The sequence below is a fragment of the Elephas maximus genome, chromosome 8 (assembly GCF_024166365.1).
Source record: "Elephas maximus indicus isolate mEleMax1 chromosome 8, mEleMax1 primary haplotype, whole genome shotgun sequence".
NCBI lineage: Eukaryota > Metazoa > Chordata > Mammalia > Proboscidea > Elephantidae > Elephas > Elephas maximus.
The window spans coordinates 67217585-67229234 of NC_064826.1; the positions used below are offsets into that span (position 1 = coordinate 67217585).

The window sequence follows — 11650 nt, forward strand, 5'->3', positions numbered from 1 at the left end:
TTACAAATGTTTTAGTGTCTGTAAAAGAGACTTTTTTTCCAGTCATGACCATAATACCAAAAAAATTACAAGCAATTCTTAATATCATCAAATATCCAATCGGTTTTTAGTTTCTTAGTTCTCTCTCTTTTTCTCTCTATTGTGTTAAAATATACATGGAGTTTCTGGGTGGTGAAAACAGTTAACGCACTCACCTGCTAACTGAAATGTTGGAAATTCAAATCTATCCACAAGGGCCACCGAAGAAAGTCCTAATGATCTACTTTTGAAAAAAATCAGCCATTGAAAACCCGATGGAGCACAGTTCTGCTCTGACACACATGTGATTATCATGAGTTGGAGTTAACTTGACAGCACCTTTTTTGTTTGTTTGTTTAAAATACAGCCAACATGAAATTTACCATTTCAACCATTTTCAAGTGTCCAATCGTGTCGTCATTCACACAGTGCTATGCAGCCATCACTATTATTTATTTCCAAAACTTTTGCATCATCCCAAACAAGTTGTGTACTCATTAAGTAATAACTAACCATTCCTTCCTCCTGCCAGCCTATGGTAACCACTGATCTACTTCTGTCTCTGTGTGTTTGTCTTTTCTAGATATTTCATACAAATGGGATCGTATAATATTTGTCCTTTTGTATCTGACTTACTTCATTTAGCATAATGTTTTCAAGGCTCATCCATGTCATAGCATGTATTCGAACTTCATTCGTTTTTATGGCTGAATAATATTCTATTACATGTATATACCAGGAGCCCTGGTAGCACAGTGGTTAAAGCACTTGGCTGCTAACTGAAAGGTTGACAGTTCGAAACCACCAGCAGCTCCACAGGAGAAAGATGTGGCACTCTGCTTCTGTAAAGATTTACAGCCTTGCAACCCCTATGGGGGCAGTTCTACTGTGTCCTGTAGGGTGTCTCTGAGTCAGAATTGACCTGAGGGCAGTGGGTTTTGGGTAGGTATATGCCACATTTTGTTTATCTACTCATCAGTTGATGGGCATTTGGGTGGTTTCCACCTTCTGGCTGTTGTGAATAATGTAACAGTAAATATTGGTATACAAATATGTTTGAGTCCCTACTTTAAATTCTTTGGGGGCTGTTTTAGACATCTAGTGCTGCCATAATAGAAATGACACAAGTGGATGGCTTTAACAAAGAGAAATTTATTTTCTCACAGTCTGGTAGGTTACATGTCCAAATTCAGGGCATCAGCTCCAGGGGGAGGCTTTCTCTCTTTGTTGGCTCTGGAGGAAGGTCCTTGTCCTCAATCTTCCCGGGGTTGAGGAGTTTCTCGGACGCAGGGACCCCGTGTCCAAAGGGTATGCTCTGTTCCTGGTGCTGCTTTTTTGGTGGTATGATGTCCCCAACTCTCTGCTTGCTTCCTTTTCCTTTTTATCTTCTTGAGAGATAAAAGGTGATGCAGGACACAGCCCAGGGAAACTTCCTCCACATTGGATCAGGGAGGTGACCTGAGTAAGGGTGGTGTTACAATCCCACCCTAATCCTTTTGAACATAAAATTACAATCACAAAATAGAGGACAACCACAGAATACTGGGAATCATGACCTAACCAAGTTGATACACACATTCTGGGGAAGACATAATTCAATCCATGACAGGGGCGTATACCCAGGAGTAGAATTGCTGGATGATATGGTAATTCTCTAACTGCCAAACTGTTCTCCATAGTGGCTGCACCTTTTTACATTCCTCCCAGCAATGTATGAGAATTTCAGTTTCTTCACATTGTTGCCAACATTTTTTTTTTTTTTGTATAATAGTCATCCTAAAAAATCCTAAAAAAAAAAAAAAAATCCCAGTGCTGTCAAGTCGTGTGTGAAATGATACGCCATTTTGGTTTTGATTTTTATGAGTCGGAATTGACTGGACAGCAATGGGGTTAATTACTAATGACACTGAGAATCTTTTCATGTGCTTATTGGCTATTTGCATATCTTCTTTGGGAAAATGTCTATTCAAGTCCTTTGTGCATTTTTTAATTAGGTTGTTTGCCTTTTTGTTGAGTTATAGGTGTTCTTTCATATTGTGGATATTAAGCTGTTATCACATATGTGATTTCCAAATATTTTTTCCCATTCTGTAGGTTGTCTTTTCACTTTTTGGGTAATGTCCTTTGATGCAGAAAAGTTTTGTTTTAATTTCATGAAGCCCAATTTATCCCATTAAGGGAATTATCCCTATGTTTTCTTCTAAGAGTTTTATGACTCTGGCTCTTGTAGTTAGGTTGTTGATTAATTTTGAGTTAATTTTTATATATGGTGTGAAGCAGTTGCTTGATTTGTGGAGGAAGCACTGTGCAGCCTCTTTGGTTCAAGAGATCAATTATGAGCGTCTTCTGACTTTAGGAAAATTCTGGGCTAACTTTGTTCGTAGATGCCAGCCTGATCAGAGCCTGAAACCAAAGGATGCTGGAGCTCATGTGCTGTATTTTTCTACTCTGAGTCTCCTTGTCCCCTTTCTCTAGGTAGATTTCTTGGAAGAGTGACCTCGTCAGAAAAATGCATATTTTATTGCTGTTTTTTCCTGTATTTGGGCATCCCCAAGTTACTGTCTTGAAGTTTATATATATATACACACACACACATATGTCTGTATATTTGCCATTCTTCTTGCCAGTTGAAAGTGCAAGAGCAAAGACTAGTAGACAACAGATGGTAGTGGTAGGGGAGGGTTTTTTTTTGTTTCCTTTTTGTGACAGTCTTTTTACCTAAAGTGTTCATTGATAATCCATCACACTATATGTGAAATGTATTTCTAGTTTCCCCAAGAAACATGAGTTATTTAAGATAGGCATTAGTTTGTTGTCTTCGTTTCATAAATTATACCCTAAAGAGAAATGCTCTCTGAGATCATACATATTTAAAACTATAAGACTTTTTAAAATTATGAAAGTTTTCAAAATACAGGAAAGAAGAAAATGGCAGTTATGTACCCACCATCAAGCTTTAACAAATGTTGATATTTTGTGGTGTTTGCTTTATTGCTTTTAAAAATAAGTGACGTATTACCGGTGCAACTGAAGCTCTATCCCAGCCTTTTCCCATTCTTCCTCCTCAGAGGTAATCCCTATCCGGAGTGTCCTTGATGTCTGTTATTTCCATGGTTGCTTTTATGTATTTTGTATACATGTGTGTATTCATAAATAATATGTATGATTTTCTGTTTTTAAAATCTATAAAAATGGTTATAGTATTCATAAACTTTTTCAAAATTTTTGGTTTATTGTTTCTTTTAGCAATTTGACTGTAATGTGCCTAAATGTGGTTTTATTTTGTATTTATCCTGCTTGGAGCTTGCTGAACTTCTCGAATCTGTATGTTTATTTTTCAGATGTTTGTTTTTCAGGTATTTTTTTTTATTCAATTCTCTTCTGGAATTCCAATTAGACATATGTTAGCTCTTTTGATATTGTCCTGTAGATCATTGAGATTTTATTCATTTGTTAATAGTTTTTGTCTTTTTTCAGATTGCCTAATTTTTGTTAACTTATTTTCAAGTTCACATTTTCTTTCTTTATCTCTGATCTACTACTAAGCCTACTCAATGAGTTTTGTTTTTTTTTTTTTTTTAATTCAAATACTGCATTTTTTGAGTTCTAAAGTTTTTACCTGAGTCTTGTAGTTTCTTATTCTCTGCTGAGATTTCTCATCTTTTCATTCGGTATGACCATATTTGCCTTTACATATTTGAGCTTATTTATAATAAACCAACCCACTGCTGTCGAGTCGATTCCTTTATAATAAAAAAATAGCTGCTTTAAAATGCTTTTTTGCTAATTCTAATGTCTGAATCATCTCAGGATTGGTCTCCATCGATTGCCTTTTCTCTTGGCTGTGGGTTACAATTTTCTGTTTCTTCATGTTTCTCATAATTTTGGATTTTTTTTCCCCAGACACTATGAATGATACATTGCAGAGACTCTTTCAGCACCAACTGGGATCTTCCTCAGACAAAAGTTGTAAAAATAGGAGTATCACCCAGTGTCCTCTTCTGTTCTCTTCTTCAAAGTGTCAACTCCTTTAATTTCTTCCTGACTTTGTTTGTCCTCACGTGCCTTTGGATTGTTATTTTTATCACACTTTGTCGAGAGTTTATAATGTTATCTGCAAGAGGGTTGGTCTGATAAAAGCTACTTCACCATTAATGGAAGCTTAACTCTCTGCATAACTTTTTTAAACCTGCTTTTTTGATTCTGTTTTGGAGATTCATCCATGTGGACACAGAGACATTTAGTTCATTTGCTGTTAGTTCTGTATAATCCTAAACCACAATGTATTTGTCCTTTCTCTTATTGAAGCATAATTAGATTGTTTCTAATTTTTTGCTTTAAAAAGCAGTGCAACAATAAACATCCTTGAGTATGCTCCTTGTACACATATTTGAAAGTTTCTCTATAGGACAGTGGTTCTCAAATAGGGGTGAGTTTGCCTTCTAGAGGTCATTTGACAATGTTTAGAAATATTTTGCATTGTCAAGACTGGGATGGGGGGTGCTACCCACATTTAGCATGAAGAGGCCAGGATGCTGCCAAACATCCTACAGTGCAAGTACAAACCCCTACTCCACTCCTACCTCCAATAAAGAATTATACGAATTATCTAAAATGTCAATAGTACCAACATTGATAAAACCTGTTCTGGGACATATACCTAGAAGTAAAGTTAGCTTAAGGTGTGTGTAATGTTTTTGTTTTGTTATTAAAAGAATTTCTATAAAATATGAAGAAAATATTTTCATTAGAAGTAAAAGGGTTGGAATGTCTGAAATTAAAATGGAAGCTTCTCTTTGGTGACACTGGTAATCCAGCAATTATAAGCAATTTAGATAAACCAGATTGAGTAGCAAGATCATTCAGAGTTAACCAAGCCATTCACTTACCCAGAGTGTGCATATAATCTTCCAGTAGATGAACTGAAATAGATTGGTACTTCCTGCCTGGTTAATTTTAGAGAGAGTCTGTTTAAAAAGTTGACACTTATGCAGACAATAATAGTTGGAATATTTTGCTGAAGATGCTGACCGAATGAGAGAAAAATTACAGCATGAAAAAGAGCTTTTCCTTGGCAGAAGTGGTGGTTAAATTTTGAAAGTTTAACGGTTTTAAAAAGTTTCTTTCTCTCTGGTGTGATGTAAATTAGATTTTTAATTGAAGACAGAGTAATGAACTTAATTCTGAGACCCACTTTTAAGCCTATAAGACTTACAGTCTCCTTTGAAAATAGATAAAAGCCATGGCCCCAGACATATGTCCATGCTTGTGTACCTACAGTTTTGCATGTGATTTGGGGTCCTTTATACATTCTCCTGAAACCCATCTGTGGGCCCATCACCAGGATCTCCAGGTTAAAAACTTTGCTAAAAGTCTATTAAAACTCCTAAAGTGCTAAAAATAAGATATATTTGTAATTATCACTAAATAGTAAAGATGCAGCTATATTGTTTATATCCTCTTTACCAAATGCAGAATCATCGGGGATGGAGAAAAATAAGTGACTTGGAATTAGAGTTCTTCAAGCCCTTCAACATTGAATAAATAAAAACAGATCTTATTTGAATTTTTTATCTACAGCCCCAATTTTTCTTTCTTTTTTTTACTAGGTATATGCAGCAGTGCTGTGGCAACAAGCTAATGAAAAGAGACAAAATTCACCTGAACAAGCATGTTTTGGAACTGCCCTCCCAGAAGAAAAACTTAATGACTTTCGAGATGAACAAATTGGACAGTTGCAGGAGCTGATGCAAGAAGCCACTAAACCCAATAGGCAATTTAGTATTACTGAGTCCACAAAACCAAAATTTTAGTCTATATAATAAAGCGTAACAAGGATTTTAAAGATCAGGCCCCCTTATTTAGCTCTCAGTGAATTAAAAAAAAAATTTTTTTCAGCTTTTAGCTTTTGAGAATATCTGCTGTTAGTTGAAATATTCTTTTGGGATGTTGTGAATGCTTTCTGCAATATATGGACAAGATCACTCGTAGACAAAACTTTACATTATTAGGATAATAGTACTTTCTGGATGGGATTTGATTTTTGCACTAAACCAGAAAGAATGGCTCCAAAATGGATAAACTTCCAGAATTTTGCTGAAAAGTGTTTATATGTAAATTTGCTTGTAGTGCCGTCCTTGTTCAGGCATTAGCTTATGACTTGTGTAGCTTCATCAGATAAGCATAGCTTGATAATGATAGATGTGGGGTTCCAGCAGGGTTATGTGTCATTCTGCATTGTCATTCTGCGCGTTACATCATTTCTGCTCTAATACCACATACATGATTATTCTTTTGAAAGTGCCTCCTCCCTGGATCATGTTTATTCACAATGAAAGATAAAGAGAGCTTTACGATTTAGTATTATGCTATCATTTGTGTAATAGATTATACAAGTGTAGTATATTTCTACAGTGCTTGTTCATAACAATTGACGCCTTAAATAATTTGTAGCTGCCCTGAGAATCTCATCTATTGCCTAATGGTTGGGCAGATAAAAACACTTCTGTAGAATTTTCTTATACTGAAGTTGATACTTAAGTTGATTTATAAACTAAAAAAATCAAACGGTAAACCCATTCACATCATAAAACATACATTGTGAATTTTTAAAAAATATAATGAGCTAAAATGATTTGTGTCTTTAGTTCCAGATATTTATGGCTGTTTAGTTATGGAAATGATCATTTTTCAGTTGCAGTTGCATTATGTCAGCTCTTTAAAAAAGGATTCGTGTTTTCTCTTTCTGGTTTCGTCTCATGGGCTTTCTCTTCGTGTATGCCTCCAGGCCCCTTAATTCTTTCTTTCATCCCTCTTTAAGTCAGTCTGTCAGTTGAGCGGTTGGTCGTTTTCTCACTGAAAGACAGGCAGCCTGTCAATTAATAATAGTCTTTGTATTATAACAGTCTCCCGGGATACAGCAGTGAATAAGATAAAGCCCCTGTCCTCAAAAAGTTTAAAATCTAGTTGTGTATTCAGAAACCCTGTTTCATTATGAACAAATACTTTATACTATCAGACTCTTTACAATACTATCTTTTTCATCTTCTTGCCTAACAGAAACCTAACAACTGTGAGGACACTGTATCCCGTGGAAGTGGGAGTTGTGGATTCTTTTACAAATTCAGTGTGGTATAGCACCCCCTTTTGTCCCTTTCAAACTATCACTAGGCAACCCTCACTTAAGATCTCTCTTTCCTTTGTCGTTTTTCTTTTTTGGTTATACTTTCCTATTCTTTCTGTTCTTTGGTACCTGGCTCACACTTCTCATCTCAAGTTAGTCATCATTTTGGTGACCTCAGTATCCATATGGTTGACTTATCCAGTAGGCAAATGATTCTTTGACATTATTCACTTAAACTCATTTAACCACCTACAAAACCCCAAACCAAATCAACTGCTGGGTCAATTCCAACTCAGTGGAACTGCCCCATAGGGTGTCCAAGGCTGTAAATCTTTACAAAAGCAGACTGCCATACCTTTCTCTTGCAGAGCGGCTGGAGGGTTTGAACAGCTGACCTTTCTGTCAGTAGCCGAGTGCTTAACCACTGTACCACCAGAGCACCTTTTAACCTATAATCATGGCTGTATTTAAACCGTCACTTTATTTATAACTATTCATTCCACATCTGAAATTATGAATTAAAATATCCCATGCTTTTGTCACTATCTCTTATTTTAACAATCCAAGTCTTAATCCTATTGTACCTAGTCATCCTTTCAATAAATACCTACTGAGAATCTTCCATATGCCAAGTGTCATTCTGGAGATTGAGGCCACAGCAGTGATCAAAGAAAGTGTACCCTCGTGGAACTCACATGCTGAAGGAAGGAGACAAAGTACATAAAATATGTAGGTATAAGTATTACGGGAAAAAATAAACGAGGAATACGGGGTAGGGCTGAGATACTCTAAAGTGCCACAGAGAATTCATAGGGTTGCTGTAGGATATTTAACAATTTTGAAGAAATCACAGCCATATTTGTTAGACATCACATAAGGAGTGTCAGGGGACAGCCCCAGCAGGGAAAGACCCTCACTGTGCGTCCTGCAGATAATCTGAAGAACAGTCACATAGCCCTTTCCAGATTCATATGTTCAGGGAAACTTACTGACATGGGCAAGCAGCTGTTTTCTCCAGTGGCGGCTGGCTGGAGTATTTTCTGCAACCACCTAGCAAGGGACCCAAGCTTATATACCATTCCAGTTGGGACCAAGGTTCATTGTTTCCTCCCACGTCCTTGGGCAGTCAGTGTTCCCAGGGACTTCACGTCCAGGCCCAGATGTTTTCTTTCTTGTTGCTAAGGCATTCTTTGGCTTTGGCCACTGGCCCCGCCATGCCCCTCTAGCCTTGTACCTTAGCCCGAGTCCATCCCGAATTCATCCCCAGCATGCTTCAGGGAAGAGCAAAGCTGGCTCCATTAGGGAGGGGATGCATATAGCTGAATAGCATTACCCTGCAGGAGCTAGAATACTCCTTAGAAGCAAGGATGGTGAAACTACGTCTCACATACTTTGGACGTGTTATCAGGAGAGATCAGTCCCTGGAGAAGGGACTTCTGCTTGGTATAGTAGAGGGTCAGCAAAAAAAAGGAAGCCCCTCAATGAGATGGATTGATGCAGTGGCGGCAACAACGGGCTCAAGGATAACAATTGTGAAGATGGTGCAGGACCAGGCAGTGTTTTGTTGTACATAGGGTTGCTATGAGTCAGAATCTACTCAATGACACCTAAAAATTACAAGTCTTTTAGGTTATAATTTTCTTCCATCCTTTTTAAAAACAATGTTGTTCTCTGCGATTCTATCCTAAGCACTTTCACTTCACACACCCATTGCTTCAAATGTCAGCTATACTCTTAAATCTGTAATACCACTCTAAATCTTTTAATTTCTGAACTTCAGATCTGTATTTGAAATTTAAGTAGACATTTCCAATTGAATTTAAAATCAAACTTACTTTTCTAAGCCTTCTTAGTGAATAAATGGTATTAATATATACTCAACTCAATTCAGAATTTTATAACTCAGCCTATATTTCACCATCTCTCTAGGGGTTTCCTAGTCATTATTCAGCAATTTTGACAACTCCATGTGGTAGATGGAAAAATGGCTATAGCTCTCCACTGCTTCCAGTACCCGTACCATTTGCAATGTAACTTTGAAACTTCCCATCAAGAATTTCACCTGTTTTCTAATTCCTCAAATCTTGGCTGGCCTTGTGACTTGATTTTCTCAAAAGAATGGCAGAAGTGGCATTATGTAAACTTAGGGTCTAGGCTTCAGAGCCCTGCATACTTCCACTTAACTTTATTAGAAACCTGCTCAGCTGCAGTGTGAACAAGCTCAGGCTGGCCTGCCAGGGGATGAGAGATGATGTGAAACAGAGGTGAACCACTCCAGCTGAAGCTATCCTAGACCAGCCAGCTCTCAGCCAGCCACAGATGCACGAGTGAGCCCAGCTGAGATCAGAAGAACTGCACAGCTGAACCCAACCCAAATTGCCATCACCAATCACAAGCTAAATAAATTATAGTTCTAACCGTTAAGTTTTGGGGTGGTTTGTCATACAGCCAGAGCTGACACACGTTACTGCCTTACTCATCTCAAATTTATTCCCTTTTTGCCACTTAACAGTGTGATATTTTAGGCTTAGCATTTTTTTTTTTCTGTGTAGTAATCTCTATGTGACTTTATCTCCAACCTTCTCCTTAATGTATTATTCTCCGTGCTGCTGCCTGTATAGCTTTACTGATACTCAAATCGGATCACTTCTTTTCCCTGCTTGAAATTTGAGATGGAGGAGGTGTTGAGACTATACTCAATACTAGTGAGAGATGGCACAACTGATATTTTACCACTGGTGGTGGTGAATAAGGGGAATCTGAAACAGCTTTTGGGGAATAAATTGGCAATATGTACTAAGAACTTTAAGAGTGATCTTACCTTTTGAACCTAATATCCCATTTGCAGATTCTATAAGGAAAAAAAATCAGAAATGTGGACAAAATTTTTCATATAAACATGTTATTAGAAATGTTATTTAAGGCAGTGAAAAATTGGGAATTGCAAAAATGCCTCAAACATTAGAAAAGTTAAATGAGTTGTAATAACATGTACAATTAAACAATTTAAATTTAGGTTTACAGAGAATTTTTAATGATGTGGGGAACTTTACTGATACTGATGAACAAGAAAAGGATACTATGAAATATGTAGCATTTACACAAAGATGTTATTTTTCCTTTTTCAGTGATGTGACAGAATATGTTAATCTGAGTAGTTTTCCCACTGAAAACTAAAAATTATGGATAGAATATGAAAACATTTTTGAGAAGCATTAAGGAGCTGGCAATATTCCAAAAGATTAGGTAATTTTAAGGCCAAGATCTAAGTGAAACTGGGAACTGAGGTAAGTAAAGGTTGAAGCTCTTTTGCCCTAGGAGTGAATTTCAGCTTTAGTTTTGATGACCCTTTGGACCACAGTAGGCAGAAGACAAAGCATAGGGCTTACCCGAAGTGGAAAGTCATCAGAGGCACTTTTTCCATAAAGCCAGGACCCTAAGGACTATACCCTCAGGGTAAAGGCAGGCTAGAAGTCATCCTCCACTACTAGTGAAAATTTGCAGGTTCAGTGCAATGGGTTTCTCTTATAAGTGGCCTTCTGGCCCTGGGTTTGTAATTCTGTTAAGATGATTTGCTAGGCCACAATCTTGCAAAGGGATTTATTACTATGTAAATAGGGTGCATAAAACATTTCTGGGGATTGGTTGATTACCATGCAAATTAGATGACTGTGGCCTACTGAGGGGTTTGGTCAGTTCATGATCTTGGTGGGAGAAGTAGGCTTATAAAAGGGCCAGTCCCACAGAGGTTCGGGGAGACCTGACTAACATCAAGAAGAGTTTGGAGCAGAGTGTATCCTTTGGACCTGGGGTCTCTACACCGAGAGCCTTCTAGACCAAGGAGCCAGAGCTATATAACACTAGAGTCGGTATGAGGCAGTGGTAAGCAGGACACCAGTGTGAGATGGCTGTGGTGGGCTTGCTGACCCACGGAGCAAGAGAGCTGAGCACCTTTGGGCAGAAGGCTTTGCTGGCAGAGTAGGGTGCCTCTGGGCATTTGTTGGCAAGGCTAAAAGAGCTGTAACACTTGCCTGAGCAGGGCAAAGACCAGGCTGACATGAGGTCCAGTGGGAGTAGGCCAGGTGGCTATAGGCCCAAGCAAAAGGCCTGCCTGTGGGAATGGCTGAGAAGCAGCTGTGAACTGTCTTGGTTGGAAGCTGTCCTGATTGATGAATTGTATCCTGTCATCTGCAAGTCGACCTTGATCTCAAGTTGTAGCCTGTTATGTAATCATGAGTACGCTCTGTGAGTTCTGTGTGGCCGTTGCAACAAATTATTTAACCCAGCAGAGAAGTAGAGAGTGCTGTGGGGAGAATAGTTAGAATCAGAAAAGGTGAAAAGGTTGGAGAGTGGAGGTGTGTTTGACCTCTACCTCATAGGAATCAGCTTTGTGCTGATGCTGATTCTCATTCCCCCTTCTGAATTTAGGTAGGCACTGATGGTAGATTACAGCCTCCAAACCAAGCCCATTGCCATTGAGTTGATTCTGACTCATACTGAACCTATAGG

At 38.1% G+C, this 11650-nt stretch overlaps 1 protein-coding gene across 1 annotated transcript in view; it reads left to right on the plus strand.

The window, feature by feature from the left end:
* SDHAF3 (succinate dehydrogenase complex assembly factor 3) overlaps nt 1-9726 on the plus strand; it is a 41873-nt gene extending 32147 nt beyond the window's left edge. The window contains exon 2 of the mRNA XM_049893919.1: nt 5628-9726. Coding sequence (XP_049749876.1) covers nt 5628-5831 — 204 coding nt within the window. The 3' untranslated portion in view covers nt 5832-9726. The remainder of the gene's footprint in view (nt 1-5627) is intronic.
* Nucleotides 9727-11650: the final 1924 nt, after the last annotated feature.